Below are 17439 nucleotides of genomic sequence, written 5' to 3'. Positions count from 1 at the left end.
TTGAACACACCTAATTTCAATAAATACACGAACAAGTAAAATTAAGAGATTTTAAAACACTGCACATATATATGGTCATGGGAGGTGTCCACCAAGGACTAGAAAAAATTCACAAATGTCCCAGTGCCGCGGACCACACACACCTGAGTAGCTCTGTCCTGGATGTCCTTCCCCACAGGGCACTTGGCTTCCTCCCTGCCACTGTGTCACTGACACAACACCCAGTACCCCTGAGAGGTCCCCGTTGTGACTTGGCTCTGAGTCTTTGGAAGTTCCTCCCCGGGTCAGGCTGGAATCTGCCCCTGCAAAATCCAGCCCTTGGCAACGTGAAACCAACAAAGCCGCTAGGGAATTGGACACAATTGCCCAGCCATTTCCCAGCAAGAGGGAGGGTATCCGAGAACGGGCTCCAGATGCAGTACTTCATGTCTGCCTGTGCAGGGTGATGCCCAATCCTACAGTTTGGAAGTCCTTGTGGTGTTTATTAGGCAGGGGAGAGGCCCTGAGTGACTTGTAATTAATGCCAACGGTTAGTCCCCCCTGGCTATTTGTGGAGGGAATTGCTATTTGATGTTCAATCAAAGAGAAAAGTGAGTCATGTGGCTCAGAATCAGGACCATGCTTGCCTATGGGTGTCTGGTGTGAAAAAGGGATTTCAGGTGTGCCCAGTGCATGGGCTTTGCTGTCAGCCAGTCTGGGTTCACAGCCTACTTTTCCACAGGTGGAATGGCCTGGGCAAGCTACTCAACCTTACTGAGCCTTGATTTCCCCATTTGTAGAAAGGAGGTTCGATCTCTATGTGGGATTAAATGATAGCCTCCTGACTCCTGGCTAGAGCTTAATAAACAGTGGTCATTATATCCACACTGACATTCGTGGAGAGGGAATCCTATTGAATCCCAATAAGGCTCTTGGGGAAAGGGTCATTAGTTTGGAAGCACTACTCTGTGGGAGGTTAAGGGTGGGATTGGGAATTTGCTGACCCGGTGCTGGAAGGAGGGTGGATTGACCGGCCTAGTGCCCCCAGGGACAAGATGCTGCCGCAGCATTTGGACAGACACAAAAGTCTTCACCCTCCTTCATGCCATTTAGTCTGCAGGAATCAGCGAGAGAGTGAACATGGGGCGCTGGAGTAACTGTGCCCTCTTCAGAGAGATTAAGCAGCCTGTCCAAGGTCACACGGCTCCTAGTCAGGGGTCTGAACCAATACAGCTGGCCTCAGACCCTGCCCACAGCCGGCTGGTCATGATGGCACTGGGCGCTAAATATTGTCTCTCACTATTCAAAGGTGGAAACGCCTCTGGAGATGGAGCAATTGTGCCCCGGCTTGAGAGATGGGAAACCGAAGCCCAGAGAGGACATAAAGCTAATGTAGAGGATCTTACTGCCAACCCAGTGCTCTTCCCACTGCTGCTCTGTGCCTGGTGTTCGGTGTCCTCACCTTGCGTGTGAAGTCATGGTGCAGGGAGGAGGGTGAGGGCCTGCAGCAAAGCCCATGTGAGTGCAAATCCCTCCCATGTCACTTTCAGCTGCGTGACGTGACATAAACCTCTCCGGCTTACTACCTCTGCTGCAAAAGGGGCAAAGAAAGGCAACTGGCTCAAAGGATTGAATGAGTTAATACATGTAAAGAACTTAGAACAGTGTCTAGCACATCATGAGTGAACTATTAATATTAGCTCTTACTTTATTATTATTACACATAACATAGGACACATTTGTTTACGTCCTGACAAATAAGCCGGGCTTGGGGTGCTATTACTTTATTATTATTATGCAAAGCACAAGGAGTATTTATTTACCTCAAATCGACCTGGCCTGGGGTGCCTGGTTACATGTCCTTTGTGGTGTTTATCAACCACAGGAGAATGCAACCTTTGGGCCAGAGAGCGTCATTCATTCTCCCCACAAACCTGTGATCGGCATTACAGGTATAAAGCCACAAGGAAGATGCTCTGTGCCTTAGATTAAATACCAAAAGACACCTGCCATGATTATAAAAATGACCTGGTACATAATAAATGCTATGTAGTTCTTGGAATACTGAAAGGGAAATAACCACTTGTCTTTGTTAATTTAAAGCCAGGGCTCCCTATCACCTAAAAAAATCCCTCCTTTGTGGGCATCCTACCCATTGGGCAAAAGTGGATCCAAATCTGGCGTGGGATGCACTGGCAGGCTGTGGGGAGCATTAGTTTTAACCCAAAAAAGAACCTGGACGATTGTGCCCATATATCCTTTCCACGTGAAGAATGCAAAGAGACAGTGGTCTCTTTCCCTTGCCCGAAAGCCCCACGTGGGGCCAGGAAAAACACATGCCAGCAGAGGCAAAGGCTGCATCCGCTGCACATCCTCTGCACACAGCTCTCTCAGGGCGCCCTGCACACCCACCCTCTGCCCTCGCCCCCGCCAAGCTTGGGTCTGGAAGGACAGGCCGGGGTTGCACACGGGCTCCGGGAAAGGGCGACCCCGGGGACACAGGCACCGGGCCTGGGGTGGGGAAGGCGGCCAAGACACAGGCATAGAGTTCCCAGAACGGACAGGAACCGGGCTGGCTGTCAGCCTCGGGGAGACCGAGAGGGGGCGGGCGGGGACTCCGGGACACCGCGTGCAGACCGCCGCGCGCCCCCCTCGCGCGGTGCACACGGAGCCCAGCCGCCCTCGCGGACTCGTGCGCCCGGCCCCGCGGGGTGCACACAGCACAGTCAAGGACACGCCGGGCCGCGCGCCCTCCGCGGGGCGGGTGCAGGGACAGGGGCGGGGCCTTTGCGCCCGGGCCGGCCGCTCGGGCTATAAAGCCGGCCCGCCTGCTCACAGGCGCCACCACGCCTCCAGCCATCAGCGGTGTGCTTCTTGTGTCGCCTGCCTGGTTTGGACCTCCGTCGTCACCTCGGCTCGACATGGACCCCAACTGCTCCTGCTCCACCGGTAAGGGTCCCCGGCTCCGAGCCTTAGGCTGCACTTTGCCAGGCCCGGACCGAGTGTCCTTGGGGTTAGAGGAGCGAGGATTTTGAACTTGAGCTGAGCGGACTCCCTTCGTGAGCACGTGCATGTCCCTTCTCGCTGTGCCTCTGTGTTAGAGTGGAGGGGACTGCGGTCACGTCGAGGTGTCCTGGGTTTTCGGGGGCCGCTGACCTGGGACGCAGTGCTCTGTCCAGGCCTTGGAGCCGCCAGCGCTTGATGGGAGGTGGGGCATTGCCTCCTCAGGGTTCAAGACCAAAGGCCTTGGCCCCCAGCCCCAGCCTGCTTGGGCTGAGCCTGGAGCCTGGGACCTTCCTTTGGAGTAAAAGCGGAGGGGACCTACCTCTCCAAGCACCAGCAGAGAGAGTGGGGCTTCCCTCACCGGCCCTGCGTGAGAAGGGAGCTCCTGGTGCTGGGCGGGGACAAGGCGGCCGCAGGGGGCGTTGGTGGCCCCCCCGCTGAGGCTCCTACACCCCACTTGGGCTCACCGCGCCTCTTTCCCGCCCTGGCAGGTGGCTCCTGCACGTGCGCCGGCTCCTGCACGTGCAAAGAGTGCAGATGCACCTCCTGCAAGAAGAGTGAGTGTGGGGTCTTCTCCCTGGGGGGCCGGGCTGAGTCAGAAGACCCAGCTTCTCTGCATCCCCTTTTCTCAGCCCTGACTCAGAACTGGAGCTCAAAGGTCCCGTTAGATGGCAGAGTCCCCACCTCATCCTAGAGCAGGGAAGCCGAGGCCCAGAGAGGTCAGCAAATAGTGTCAAGGATGGAGCCAGACCTGGGACCTAGGTCTCCTGCCTCCTGATGCAGCTTCTGAACCCTCCAGTATCCTTGATACCGAACACTTGATGTTCATGAACTTGGTGCCCACGCGTGGTTTCTCTGACCTGGTGCAGCCCTCTCCTCTGGAGACAGCCCGGAGCTTCCCTGGCCCTCCTGGGACCTGCTGGGCAGGGGTGCCCCCCGCTCCGATCTTGGGACTTTCCTCATGTTATGGTCTGGTTCTGGGTGGGGGTGGGGGTGGAGGAAGGGACAAGCCTCCATGGTCCCTGGAAGTCCTGTCACTGTGTGTCCAGGCGTTCTGCCCTGTCCTGCGATGAGATGGGGGCAGGGCAGCCTCTTCCTAGTGGGTAGGACCCAGGTGTCTAGGGACAGAGCATGCCATCCTCGACCCAGGGGCCTGCTGTCGGGGAGGGAGGTCCCTGGTGATGCCCGCTCTGACCCGCTCCGGCCTTTGTCCCCCAGGCTGCTGCTCCTGCTGCCCCGCGGGCTGTGCCAAGTGTGCCCAGGGCTGCATCTGCAAAGGGGCATCGGACAAGTGCAGCTGCTGTGCCTGATGCGGGGGAGCGCCTGTCCCCCATGTAAATAGAGCAACTTGTACAAACCTGCAGTTTTTTTACTTTTCCATATTATCCTGACCTGTTTGCTACATTCCTATTTCTCTGAAATATTTGAATGACAATAAATTCATGGAGACTCTTCTGGCTCCCGGTGTTTGTGGTGTGTTGGGATGACGGGACATGGTTAGTTGGGTTCCGGGGGAGCTGGGTTGGGGGAAGTTGAGGGGGTGGGCCCACAAAGTTGGGGTAGGGCAGGGTTTCCTGCAGTCTGGACTTCTGCCTCCTTTGAGGCTCTTCTCTTTGACACTTAGCTATGACAGCCTTTCCTCCACTGCCTTCTAGAGTGTCCTTGCCCTTCTTTGTATCTGTGTCACTGCCTGTATTCAGTCAGTAGCCACCTATGGTGCATCTAGTGTATACACAGGCACTGGGTTCTCCTTGTCGAGGGAACATGAGCTCACAGACTGCTTGGGAGAGATCATTTCTGAAATGGAAAAACCATGTCTGTTTCGGAGCATGCTGTTGGGTGAGCCCGCGTGAGGAGACCCTGCCCTGAGAGCTGCCCTGCCTGAGGGGACTATTTGAGGAAAGGCCCTGATGTGTGATGTGTAGGCCCACATGGCTGGGTGAGTGTGTGAGTGGAGAGTTCCAAGGTCACTTTGGAGACCACGTGCCTCCCATCTGCCAGACTCCCCACCCGATTGCACTCTGAGCCACTTGGAGGCAGGAGAGGGGAAGAGAGGGTCACACCAGGGACCCCCTTTCCTCTTCCCAGCCTCCATTCTGATCATAGGTGAAAGATGGGCTGGGGAACTTGAATTTTAACAAGGACTTAAGATTGTAACCCACTGAGGCGGTCACATGGAGCATTTAGGGAAATGAAACGTGCCTCCGTCAGGAAATATTTCCACCCCAGTTGGAATTTGAGGCCAACTCCCCCACCATGTGGCTGCCTGTCCCGGGGGCCGAGAGAGCATGGAGGTGCCAGGTTCCTGTCAGTCTGTGGAGGGAAAGGCAGGCAGGCCTTGCCCTGCAGGATGTGGCAAGTGTTTTCATAGAGACCAAATCAGGCTGAAAGGGTGGCCACCCCCTTGGGGACTCATACTACAGAAACACCACCGCAGTGTAGACAGGCTGGTGTCCTCGCCATTGTTCCTCATGAGAGCCTGGCACAGACGCTGTGGCTCTTGGACAGGAGTGTGGTGTGCTATTGCCATGTTTGCTCTGGAAGTCCTGCTGCCGCAGTTACAAATGTGCCCAGTTATTTCACAACTCTGCCTTTCACACAGCTTCTCCGTGGAAGGGTACGGAATGTTTTCATTCAACCTGACAAACACAATCATCAGCTTGCAGCTTCTTACTTTTCAAGTCCTGGATAAAGTGGCCTCTTCGCTTCATCCCTGAGCCCCATCTCCCCAAGGGATAGGTGGGGCATGGCCATTAAGGTGGCAGTTGGAGAGATTAATTTAAAACAGTTGTTTAAAAAAATGGATAGGATTGCATCAGAATGGCTCATTTAATTCCAGTATTTAATACCTTGATTAACTGGTAAAGCAGTTAAACATAGCTGCTCTGGGGCCAGATTGCCTGGCTAGAATCACAGTGCTACTACTTAGGTAAGTTATGTGGCCTGTTTGTGCCTTATATTTCTCATCTGTAAAGTGAGGGCAGTAAAAGTGCACACCCATAGGTTTGTTGTGAGGTTAAAATAGACCCTGGCGCAAAATAAGTGCTCAGTAAGTGCTACTTCCTTCTGGGCCCGGCTCCGTATCTGACAATCGGTAGGTAGATCCATAAAAGCTCTCTCCTGGATTCAAAGAGCACTTATTGGACCTCTGCTATATGTAAACCACTGTGCTGGGCACAGAGGAAGATAATATATAAATAAGACCCAATCCCTTTGCAAAGTTGGAAAAAAGTTTATGCAAGTCTCTGTTGAATTCAGGGAGCTTTTATTTATCATTTCTAGACACAGCTGCTGAGCTGGGCCAGAGAGTGACACAGAGTCTGAGTGTATCTGCCTTTAGGAGAAGGCAGACTTAGACAGGCTAAGTGTGAGACAAACTTAGAGGTGTGAAAGTCTTGGAGGGGGGTGTGATTCAGTCTGACTAGGAGGCCAAGAGAAATCCCTATTCATTCATTCATGCATTCATTCATTCATTCATTCATTTTCATGGTCACCTTTTGACTAGAACTGATTGGAGAATTGGTTAGTAGGCTGGACGAGTGGGGGGTTAACTCTTCCGGGAAAGGATCGAGGCTGGCATGACACCCCTGACCCATATAGATGCCTAGTATTGGATGAACCAATCAGATCCTCTCCCCTGGGGAGCGTACTTGCCAGGTGCAGGTGGCAGGAACAAAAGGTAACTGGGCCTATATCACGGGAACAATAAGAATGCACCCAAATGGTAGCCATGAGGATGATTAGACCAAGCTACAGACTTGTTTTCTGTGAGCACTGCTGTCCTTCTCAGTCTTTCAGAGACTCAGAAAGCTGAGCACCTGCCAGGAGGAGTCCCAGTGATGCTTCACTTCCCTCTGAACTCTGAAAGCAAACCCTGTAGCAGAGAGGGAGGGCCCTTTGAATGACAGCAACAGAAAAGGCCTCTAGCCACATTAGGTAAAAAAGAAACTCGCTGAAAGGGTATAGGGGCCGGTGGAACTGATAGGGAGGGTGGAGATCAAGGCCCAGAAAATGGGCAGGAGCCATGGGATGGGGGGTGGGGATGTCAAGCAGCAGATCGTGTCCTGGGAACAGCCATTGGCATAACCATCCCATCCACTTCTGCTGTCTGCGGACAACCCCGTCACTGCCACTGGCCACAGCTCTTGCAAATGAATTCTAGACTGCCCACTAAGCTCTCCGCCTCATGCCCAAGACCCAAGTCCCAGGAAGTCCAGCTGGGGGTGGGGAAGAGGCATATCTGGCCACCTTTGGATTCCCTGCAGATGCCCCAGATTGACCCAGGCAGGAAACCAGTGATCCATTTGGGAAAGTTTAATAAGGGGATTTCTTTTCTTTTCTTTTCTTTTCTTTTCTTTTCTTTTCTTTTCTTTTCTTTTCTTTTCTTTTCTTTTCTTTTCTTTTCTTTTCTTCCTTCCTTCCTTCCTTCCTTCCTTTCTTTCTTTTTTCTTTAACCAAGGAGTTGGAAGCAGTAAGAGAATTGAACAAGCAGTGGAGGCCTTAGCAGGCCTAGGCTTGATGAGCCAGAGCAAGGGTCTGTCACTGGATGGAGAGCAGCTGTCGCTGAAGGAGAGGATGCTCTAACAGGAGCTGTGACCTGAGGGTGGCATCCAACCTTGCAAGGGAGCCTGAGGAATATATTCTGTGACCTCCTGCCCTTCCCAGCCAGAAGCTTGGATTCCCGCCCTCTACCTGGCTCATGGAGGGGAGGGTGGACAGCGATGTGGGAAATACTCGGCAGACCTTACAAATGGGGTGTGCCACCGTCAACAAAAGCCACCTCTCTTCCTTGTACCCTAGAAGAATCTCACTAATCTAAGGATGAATTCAGCTCAGGGGGCTGGAGGGAGGCGGGGGGTCAGGGATGGTAGTAGAAGGTCAGTAGTGGCGAAGAGGCATGGTGGGACGTTGGAGCTCTCTCAGAAGGCCTGTCTACAGGTGCTGCCCAGCAAGTTTGCTCAGAGCTCCGTGGGGCGGAGGGTGGAGGAGAAACTGAATCACACACCTCTGTCCTGTGGGGCTCTCCTCTGGCCCCACCTATGGCATCACACACCGAGTGAACCACCCTTTCAGAGTAATCCCTGAGACCACTCCTGGCTGGCTGCAGGCCCACCCACATCCACCTCCGCCCCTGGGGGGCAAAGCCATGAAGCCAACTGAGCCTGCCCCCAACCTTCCCCCATATTCTACCACCACACCCGGGTCCTTCCTGACCCCTTCTTTCCTCTGATAGTGCAGAGCTGGAAGCGGGGCTCGAACTCACTAACCTTGAGATCATGACCTGAGTCAAAGTCCAGAGTGGGACACTTAACAGACTGAGCCACCCAGGTGCCACTGCAGACTCTTTTGTCTAGCAGGGATGGGGAGGTTGGGGTATGTTATTAAGCTTGGCTGGTTTTTGCCTTGCAGCCAGCAGTGGGCACTTCTCAGGAAGTCCTGGCCTCTGCCTTTGCCTGTGCAGACTCAGTGATTTGAGCCATCCAGGGAGAAGGCTGAGGCAAGCCTGGAGAGCTGGTGTCCTCACTGAAGCTCGGGTGATGTGAAAGGTTCAGTGGACTGGTCCCTAGAGGATTCCAGACGTTGCCTAGCAAACTGGGGGATGGCATCTGGGCCCCATGACCAGCCACTCTGGCCTGCCTGACACATCATTGCCATTGCTGGGGGCAGGGGTGTTGCCGTATATAAACCTCTGTTCTGTCTCCAAGTCACCTCCCTTCCCGACCTACAGCAAACCTAAGCTACACCCTCTACCAATAAGCCATTCAGCGATCTGGGATTACCCCAGCTGGGAGGCTTCGACAGATTTACATTGTCCTTCATAAAGAGAAGGCAATGCTTCACCCAGCAAAGGGACTCTCTGGGGGGACATTCAGGCTTGTGATGGACAAGGGTCAGGTTTGGCTGTCTGGGATGCATTCTCTAACTTCCTACAGGTGAATCCCTCTGCCCACATTGTGCCCAGCCTTGGTGGGAGGGGAGATCCGGGAGTCTAAGTAAAAGAGGTAGAAGTTCAGACCCTTATTCCCCAACGAGCCCTCAACCAATCAGACGTTCCCCTTTGGAACTCACACATGGACTAGAATTAATTGTGAGGATGTTCCTCACAGGCATGTGCCCTGCCCAGATTCCCCGGGCCCTGAGACCAGGCCTGTGATCTCATGTCCTGATGCTATGGCATTTCCTGGGCTCCTGCCCTCTTTCCTAGCCTGGGTCCGCAGTGCCCCCCACCCCTACCCACTTTTTACCATTCCAGCAAATGATGCTTAGCTTAATTCCATTAAGGGGTCTGGAGAAGATGGTGGTGGGCCAAGGGGGCACCATAGGACCACCCATTGTGCCCAAGATTGGCCTCATCAGACCCCCAGAGCCTGAGACTCTGAGGGCAGAATAAGTCCAGGGACCTGGATATCACCTCCTATCCAGGACCACATTCCTTCCTGCCTGGGCCTGTAAGACACACCCATGGGTGAGGTTTTTTTTTTTTTTCTGGGCAGGTAAGCATTTCCTGCCCTTGGGGCCTGCCACTCTCAAGCCTGGGAAAATTACTTTCCTGGCAGAGATTCCTAGTTTGTACCAATCAGATGAACCTCCTCATATCCCTATGGGCCACATGGTGCTGGGTCCCTGGTACAAATGCAAAAATAAGGCAAATCCCCAAGGCAAGCTCCCTCAGAAGGAAAGCGCCCAAAGAGGGCATGTGTGCCAGCCCTTAACCCCGCTGACTCCCCTTATGGTATGCCCACCTCAGTATGGGCCCTTGCCTCTCCTGCAGGAGCGGATGGTACAAGAAAAGGCATGGAGATGAGAAAAAGAGATTTGTTCAATCATTCCCCAGATAGAAGGGAGCCATAGAGAGTTAAGGGACAAAGAAACAATATGGCTGCTGCTGTTCACTTATTCATTCCTGGGTACTTCCACTGTGCTGGACCAGTGACAAGGACTGATTAGTGATGATGAATTAGACAGCCTTTGCCTTCTAGGGGTCTTCAGTCTGCTGGGGGTATGTGGGCAGAGTCAAGTGCACAAATCAATTCAACATAGGGTGATAGCATGACATCAAGCAGAGTCCCACCTCTGGCCACCACCTCCACAACAGCCCCTCCAGGCCAAGCTGCCATCTGCTCCCATCCTGGTCTCCTACCTAGTCTGCCTACATCTACCTCGGCCCCTGTGATCGATCCTCAGCCCAACAGCCAGAGGGGTCTTCTGTTCACAACCCAACATTGATCTCCATCTCCCTCCGTGTACCAAGTGCTCACAGGGACCCACAGGGTCGTAATAGAGCCTATGGACGCACATCCTTTTTTAGAACATTAGATTTTTAAATTTCTGCCAATGAAATGGGTACAAATGATATCTCACTGTGACTTTGATTTGCATTTTCTTGATCACTGATGGTATGAAACATGTCTTCATGCTTATTGCCATGTGTTTCTTTTTCTGAAAAATACCTGTCTGTATCGCATGCTCATTAAAAAAAAAGAAAACAGGTGACATCTGTACTGTATTCAGATTTCCTTAATTTTTACCTGCTGTCCTTTTTCTGTTCCAGGGAAGATACCACGTTGCATCTAACCATTAAGTGTCCTTAGGCAACTCTGGACTGTGACAGTTTCTCAGAGTTTTCTTGTTTTTGATGACCTTGACAGTTTTGAGGAGTACTGATCAGGTGTTTTGTGGGGTGTTCCCTCTATGGAATTTGCTGTTTTTCTCATTACTAGACTAGGGTTATCAATTTGGGCATGGGGGGGTTTCTTAGGGGGATAGATGGGGACCACAGAGTTCCTTATCTTATCTTATCTTATCAAGAGTATAATATTATCAACATGACTTACCACTGTTGGTGTTGACCTTGACCACCTGGCCAAGGTAACATTTGTCAGGTGTCTCCACTGTAAGGTTGTTCTTTTTTGCCCCCATCTCCACACCATACTTTTTGGAAGGAAGCCACTTTGTACTTGAAGTTGAGCTCCACAAGAGCAAGTATCTACATAAATTATTTGGAATTCCACCCAGGAGATTTGTTTCTTTTCTACGTATTTGTTTGTTCTATTTTTTACTTATATCAGCATGGGTTTGTGGATATTTATTTTGTACTTTGGGTTAGAATCTAGTATCACTTTATTTATTTTGTTGCTCAAATTGTCCCAGCTCTGGCCACTGAGAGCTCCTTTGGTTGGCTCCTGAGTCCTTTTACATACCCCTATCATTGTAGGTTTTCTTTCTTCTTTTTTAAAGTCACTTCATTACTTTCCATTTGTGCCCATTTTTCCATGGGTTGTTTGTATCCTTCTTATTATGTTATAGGCATTCATCATACAGTGCCAGAGTCCAGCTCCGGCCAGGTCCAGGGGTCCCTGAAGGATGGACGGTGTCGGTGAGGGAGGGATGAGGGAGGCAAGAGATTCTTTCTGGTCACCAGCCAGGCCTCTCTGCACTGTCTGAGACTCAACTTTATTTTATGATTTAGTGTTTGGGGGCCGGCACAGAAGTGGCATTCTGATGATAAATTCTTTCAGTAAAGATTCTCCAGAATATTGATATGCAAAAGGGTATGGGAAACAGCCCAGAGGTGGCATTAGCATAGTAAAGGCAAAAGTTAGTTCTTTGTGAGTAGGGGTCAATAGCCTGTTTATCGCTTAATGGGAGGTATGAAGAAAAACAGGTCTTTCAGGAACGCAATGTTGCTCCCATACCACAAAAGAAGTTCCTATGGTAAGTTCCTTCACAAAGTGCAATCAGCATATCAAGGCCAGAATGAGTCACTCCGAATACCAATCAACAAGGTACCTTGGGGGTTGGTGCTCAAGCAGAAACAATTGAGTGGGGGTGGATAGGGGTAGCCATCTGATGGTAAGAGTCCATGTGACTTACCTTAACCTCACGAGGAGTTCTTTCTCAACTTATGAGTTCACAAAGGGCTCCCAACAATACAGTCTTGAAATTCATCCTTTGTCTGAGTCTTTGATGGGCGTACATTCTTAGTTTTAGTTAAAATTATCAAATTTTAGGGGCGCCTGGATGGCTCAGTCGGTTGAGGGTCCGACTTCAGCTCAGGTCATGATCTCACAATTGTGGGTTCAAGCCCTGCGTCGGGCTCTGTGCTGACAGCCAACTCAGAGCCTGGGGTTTGTCTTTGGATCTGTGTCTCCTCTCTCTCTCTCTGACCCTCCCCTGCTCACGCTCTCTCTCTCTCTCTCTCTCTCTCAAAAATAAATAAAAATACATTAAAAAATTTTTTTAATTATCAAATTTTATTATATAATCTGTTCTTTTGTGGCTCATTTAGGAAGTCTTTTGCTACTGTGAAGTCTGAAAGAGATTTGAATACCTAAAAATACCTAAGATATATCTTCTAAAGTTTTGTTTTTAAATTGAAGTCCTTCATCCATCTGGAATAGGATGTCTGTATATAGTGGTGAGACAAGTATCCAATTTCATCTTTTTCCTGGTGAGTAAGTGGGTCCATTTATCGCATGTTCCTTCTATTTCCCACTGACCTGACTCGTCACTTCTGTTAAGTACCAAAGTTCCATAGATATGTGGATCCATTTCTGAGCCCTCTCTTTTTTTAAACAACGATTTTATTTTTAAGCAATCTCTACACGCAATGGGGGGCTCAAACTGACAACCCTGAGATCAAGAGTTGCATGGTCTTCTGATGGAGACAGCGAGGCGCCCTTCTTTTTCTAAAACTTTATAATAAGCCCTGATGTCTCCCCATGCCTCTCTTCCCAAATCCCTGCTGTTCTTCAGAAATATCCTGGCTATCCCTGGCTCTTTCCACTTCTATATACATTTTAGAATCACCTTATTATAGCTCCATGGAAAAATTCCTGTAGATTCTGTTCAGAATTGCATTGAATCTACAGATCAATTTGGAGAAGGCAGATTTTTTCCCACCCTCAAACAACAAAAATTTATTTTCGCACAGTTCTGGAGGCCAGAAGTTTGAGATCAGAGCGCCAGCACGATCGGGTTCTGGTGAGAGTCCTCTTCCTGGCTTGCAGACAGCTGCCTTCTCACTGTGTCCTCGCATGGCAAAGAAAGAGTGAGAGCAGACATCTTAAGAATATTAACCCTTCCTATCATGAAATGATATAACTTCAGGAATATGCTGGTAAATGTTTAATGACCAGTTAGTTCCCCACAGGAAAAAAAAATGCATTCATACACATGAATACATACATTTATTATAAAGTTAATTCATTTTTTATGTTTATTTATTTGGGGAAGAGTGTAAGTGGAGGAGGGGCAGAGAGGGGAGGACAGAGGATCCAGAGGGGGCTCTGCACTGACAGGTTGACAACAGCAAACCAGGTGTGGAGCTTGAACTCAGGAACCGCAAGAACATGACCTGAGCCGATGTCGGACGCTCAACCGACTGAGCCACCAGGTGCCCTGACTTATTATTATAAATTTTAATGACATAAAGAATACATAGCACACAATTTAGAAAAAAATAACAAAATATCCAATACTCTTCACCATACTCTGTGGCATCCATAGTCTACTGATTATCACAAAATGCTTTCACTGATTTTTGCCGAACTGTTGTATCTCTGTAGCCAATCAATAGCTTGCACTCGAGGAGTAAATACAGTTCAAATATGAATGCAGGTTCATTTTTTCATTTTCATTAATGAGTAGGATGAAAGCCACATAGGGCCTCTGCTGTGTACTCTCTTCTTCTTCTTCTTCTTCTTCTTCTTCTTCTTCTTCTTCTTCTTCTTCTTCTTTAAACAACTCTTTTAAAGTGCAGAATCATTCTTAGGCCACAGAGAGACAAGCTTGGCTCAGTTTGTCTCACTGGCCATTAACTGACTAATCCTTGATATTCTTGAGATACTTTACATCTACTGTGTCTGATTGATGAAAATACTACACAGGGGTGTATTACTGTGCCCCTCTGCCCAACTGTGTGCTCAGTGACCGAAATGTATGGCTTGAAATCGGGCAATGTTTACACTGCCTAAATTGGCAAACACTGAAAACCAGGGCTTGATTTATTGTTTATTGATTGCCTAGACTTAAAAAAGTGATACAGTAGCCGCTCTATTATGGGTAGCATGAAGAATTGAGGGAAAAGAATCTTCTAGTATTTGAAACTATTATCCAATTCAGCAAAGAAATCATTCGTAACATTGTAATGAGCAAGTAAAGTTGCAACATACACCTTCCAGTACTGGCACCCTCAACTCCCAGTGCAGACCCTCCCGCCTCACCCCACGGATAGATACATGACCCTGTCCTGGAGAGCCAGAGTTATGGGTTCAGGGATGGTCATGTGATCCAGCTCAGGCCAATCAGAGTGAATTCTGTTTCTGCTGAGGTTGCTCTGCTGCTGGGGCCACCACAGGGAGAAAATGCATCTTAGTGTGAAGCTGACTGGGGTGGGGGGTGGGCAAGAACTGGAGAGAGTCCTGATGTGTTGCTGGGGTACCCACAGCCCATGGGACTGCTTAGAATTTTCCTGGATTTTCAGTCAAGCAAGCCAATACATGATTACATTCTTTCACTGAAGCCAGTCTGAGTTGGGCTGTTTGATTCTTGTAACTGAGCTGCAGCTCTGGTCTGGAAAGTACAGACAAGCTAGACCAGTAGGGATGCACAAGGGAACAGACACTGGGAGATCAGTGTCCTCTTTTGGATTTACCCACCTTTGGAGGGCCTGACCTCAAGTCACTTGGTTCTGCTCTTGGGACCTCGGTTTCCCCATCTGTTGTCTCTTCCCAAAAGTGTGCAAAGATAGGCTGAATTAAATAGGAACCTCTTTGCCAAAGCACTGACAGTATTTTCCTCTTTTCAGGGCATCTCCATTCAACAGGAAGAGTGCCCAGTGGCTTATGATGGAATACATCTTCCTGTAATGGCTCACATCAACAAATGCTTTCTCTTCTACAGCTTCCTGGTGTGATACAGAAGGATGCTTTTTGTGACCACTCACCAATGGCCATGACACAGGAAGGCTCAGGGGGAAATGTGGGTCATGGAGTAAGCCAGCCCTGGGTTTTATTTTTGGCTTATGCCACTTACCACCTGTGTGATCTTGGACAAGATATTTAGCTTCCCGGAGCCTCAGTGTATTCATCCATCAAATGAGACTATGAAGATTTAATAACAATGCTCAGCATATAGAAGTGCTCATAAGTGGTAGATATTATTACGAAAAAGATGTGTGGCTTTCCACCAGATTAACATGGGTTTTAAAGTTTGACAATAACAAATAGGAATACTAACCCAATGCTTTGAAAGACCAAAGAGCCCTTAGATTTACCTACATTCTGGTTTTGATAAGTGAAAGGGTTCATGCATTTCTTCTGGAATTAAGAGCAATTGTTTATGAAATAAAACTGAGACATAAACAAAGGTCACAAGGTAGGTAAATACTCAAAAGGCTCCCCACTCCTGACCCAATGCTGTCCTCAGAGTACCTCTCTGAAGGGCCGTCACATCTCAGCTCCAGCCCACTGTGCTGTAGAATGTGGGTTCCGTGTGGCCAGACCTTGCAAATTCTCAGGACAGATCAGAAAATGAGCTTTTTACGTATGATATCCAGGTTTTTAAAAGATCATGTGGAAACTCAACAGCATTATGCTAACTGAAATAGCCAGACACAAATAGACAAATATTATATAATTCCACTTACAAAGAGTACTTTGAGTAGTCAACCTCATAAAGACATAGAATAGAATAGAGATTACCAGGGGGAGTGGGGTAGATGAAGAAGGGGAATGGAGAGTTATTGTTTAATAGATACCATGTTTCTGTTTTGGAAGATGAAAAAGCTCTGGAAACTGGTGCACAGTATTGTGAATATTCTCAATGCCACTTAATTGTACACAGAAAAATGGTTAAAATGGTTAATTCTATGTTATGTATATTTTACTACAGTAAAAATAAATTGTATTACAAGAAAAAAAAGAAAGAGGGGGAAAATTATGTGGAGAAGTCAGAGGACCAGTTTGGCCAATTTGCAATGCCCAGTTGGGGTATTCCTATTTGGAATGCTAATTCTGGCCCGTTTCCCCTCCATCTACCCAAATTCTGCTCATCTTTCAAGGAGGGCCCAAATGTCACCCCTTTTCATTCCCCAGGGCTGAAGGTCCAGGAGCATTGAGTCCACTCTACTGCATGGCTGAGCCAGCAGCTTAAGAAACATATTCTGCAAGCTGCCATAGACACCACCCCATTTTCTTGTCTTCTGGTCCACTTCACCCCATTTTATTAGCCTCCTGGCCATGTAGGCATCTGAGATCTCAGCCTCCACAAGTTGTCAGTTCCTTTAGGGCAGTGATAAGATCTATTTTCTCTTGTTTTCATACAATTCAGTGTTACAGCATTATTGACTGATTCCTCCCTGACAGACCTGGGGCCAAGGGCCCGGCTACAGAGTGGGGACACCTAAGGTGCCCCAGTCTCACTTCATCAAGGGTGAGGTTTCATTGTTTGTTGATTTAATCCTGGTGTCTCAGCCTGGACACCACGGACATTTTGACCTTGATGGTAGGGGCTGTCCCATGGATCCCCGGCTTCCACCTACTAGATGCCAGTAGCACTTCCCTAGTTGTTACAACCCAAAATATTTCCAGATATTTCCAAATGTCCTCTGGGGACAGAAACAATCCCCAGTTGGGAACTGGTTTAATTCATTAATTCATTTACCTGGTAAGTGCTTCCTTAACATGAAGATGCAAATCAAGGGTGGAGGTGGGAGTGGAAATCATAAGCAGGTTGAAAGCCAGATACATTTTTTAAAAATCAACAATATAATTTAGCTATGGTTCCTTAGAATTCTGAGTATTCTTCCTCGCAGTGTCTTTAATCCCAGCTGAAATCTGCAAATCTGAGTACTCTTAGTTTTTTATAAAGGTATGGACTTCGTTTCCTGGGTGTTTGCTGTCACCTGGTGGTCATTTTGTGCATTGCAAGGTGGAGGGGGTTTCATTAGTCCATTCAGTTTTACTACACAAACAACCAGCCCATCAAAAGGTTAACACAATTTGACTCGCTTTCCTCAGATGCTAGAAAACAGTTCTAAGTTCACAGCTAAGACAGACAAGCCCTTCGGAAAGTAGTTTGGAGATATCAGGAGCTGGTATAAGCAGCGATCTGCCAATTTCCTGAGGTCTTAGTTTGAATTTTTGCCCCCACTTTCCCTACTACTAAAGGTCGTGTTTGGTGTGTTTATAATTTGTGACCAAGTGCATTTGAATTCATTTTGTGAAGACATTTTTGAGAATTGCATAGTACACTTGGAGATAATTAGACATATCTAGAATGCCATAAAATGGGGGCTTCTTGTATTAAAGCAGTGTTTTCCAAATTCATCTGAAATTTGAAACTAAGTAGGCCTCAGGTAGGGCCTTAGTGAATGTTAGCAGTTGACAGTGACTATTACAGCAAGCAGGTCTGGACACCTCAGCGTCAGGGGTGTCAGAGCTGTCGGTGTGATGA

The 17439-nt window shown here is 48.7% G+C and overlaps 1 protein-coding gene across 1 annotated transcript; it reads left to right on the top strand.

Annotated features, from left to right (window-relative positions):
• Nucleotides 1–2808: 2808 nt before the first annotated feature.
• On the top strand, nt 2809–4441 carry LOC120232174 (metallothionein-1F). The gene is made up of 3 exons (XM_039232674.1): nt 2809–2928; nt 3474–3539; nt 4201–4441. The coding sequence occupies exons 1-3, from the start codon at nt 2901–2903 to the stop codon at nt 4290–4292; spliced, it is 186 nt and encodes a 61-aa protein (XP_039088605.1). The 5' UTR covers nt 2809–2900; the 3' UTR covers nt 4293–4441.
• Nucleotides 4442–17439: the final 12998 nt, after the last annotated feature.

The sequence above is a fragment of the Hyaena hyaena genome, unplaced genomic scaffold (assembly GCF_003009895.1).
Source record: "Hyaena hyaena isolate Hyena2069 unplaced genomic scaffold, ASM300989v1 scaffold_68, whole genome shotgun sequence".
NCBI lineage: Eukaryota > Metazoa > Chordata > Mammalia > Carnivora > Hyaenidae > Hyaena > Hyaena hyaena.
The sequence above is the reverse complement of the archived record's forward strand: the minus strand, read 5'-3'. Positions and strand labels throughout refer to the sequence as shown.

Bases quoted from the DNA above. Each gene is read 5' to 3' on its own strand.
- LOC120232174 (XM_039232674.1), top strand. From the start codon at position 2,901: ATGGACCCCAACTGCTCCTGCTCCACCG. The intron at 2,929-3,473 runs GTAAGGGTCCCC...CCGCCCTGGCAG, and splicing joins CAACTGCTCCTGCTCCACCG to GTGGCTCCTGCACGTGCGCC. The intron at 3,540-4,200 runs GTGAGTGTGGGG...TTTGTCCCCCAG, and splicing joins ATGCACCTCCTGCAAGAAGA to GCTGCTGCTCCTGCTGCCCC.